The following is a 301-nucleotide window of genomic DNA, read 5'->3' as shown; positions in this document are numbered from 1 at the left end:
GAAGCACAAGGTAGAGAAGTGGGTGCTGGAGATCGAGGAGGTCCACGGCCACGACTCGGGCGTGTACACGTGCAGGGTGCATACTGACCTCGATGACGTCGCAGATGACCTCATTCTGACGGTAGAAGGTCAGGCGGCCGACTTGCTGATTTGTCTTTCATGGTCACATGTGTACATTTTCTCGTGCTTAAGATCAGATGAAAAAGCATAAAACATTTGTGATAACTTTTTTTCAACTATATTTGAATTTATGAATGTTTGTATTTCTAAATCAAGATCTGTCTATGCACACGCCTATAAC

At 44.2% G+C, this 301-nt stretch overlaps 1 protein-coding gene across 1 annotated transcript in view; it reads left to right on the top strand.

The window, feature by feature from the left end:
* LOC119582255 (neuroglian-like) overlaps positions 1 to 301 on the top strand; it is a 25477-nt gene that overhangs the window by 24429 nt on the left and 747 nt on the right. Inside the window, exon 16 of the mRNA XM_037930476.1 lies at positions 1 to 128. This exon is cut by the window's left edge and continues 40 nt beyond it. Coding sequence (XP_037786404.1) covers positions 1 to 128 — 128 coding nt within the window. The remainder of the gene's footprint in view (positions 129 to 301) is intronic.

This window comes from Penaeus monodon, chromosome 15, assembly GCF_015228065.2.
Source record: "Penaeus monodon isolate SGIC_2016 chromosome 15, NSTDA_Pmon_1, whole genome shotgun sequence".
NCBI classification, from domain to species: Eukaryota; Metazoa; Arthropoda; class Malacostraca; order Decapoda; family Penaeidae; genus Penaeus; species Penaeus monodon.
The sequence above is the reverse complement of the archived record's forward strand: the minus strand, read 5'-3'. Positions and strand labels throughout refer to the sequence as shown.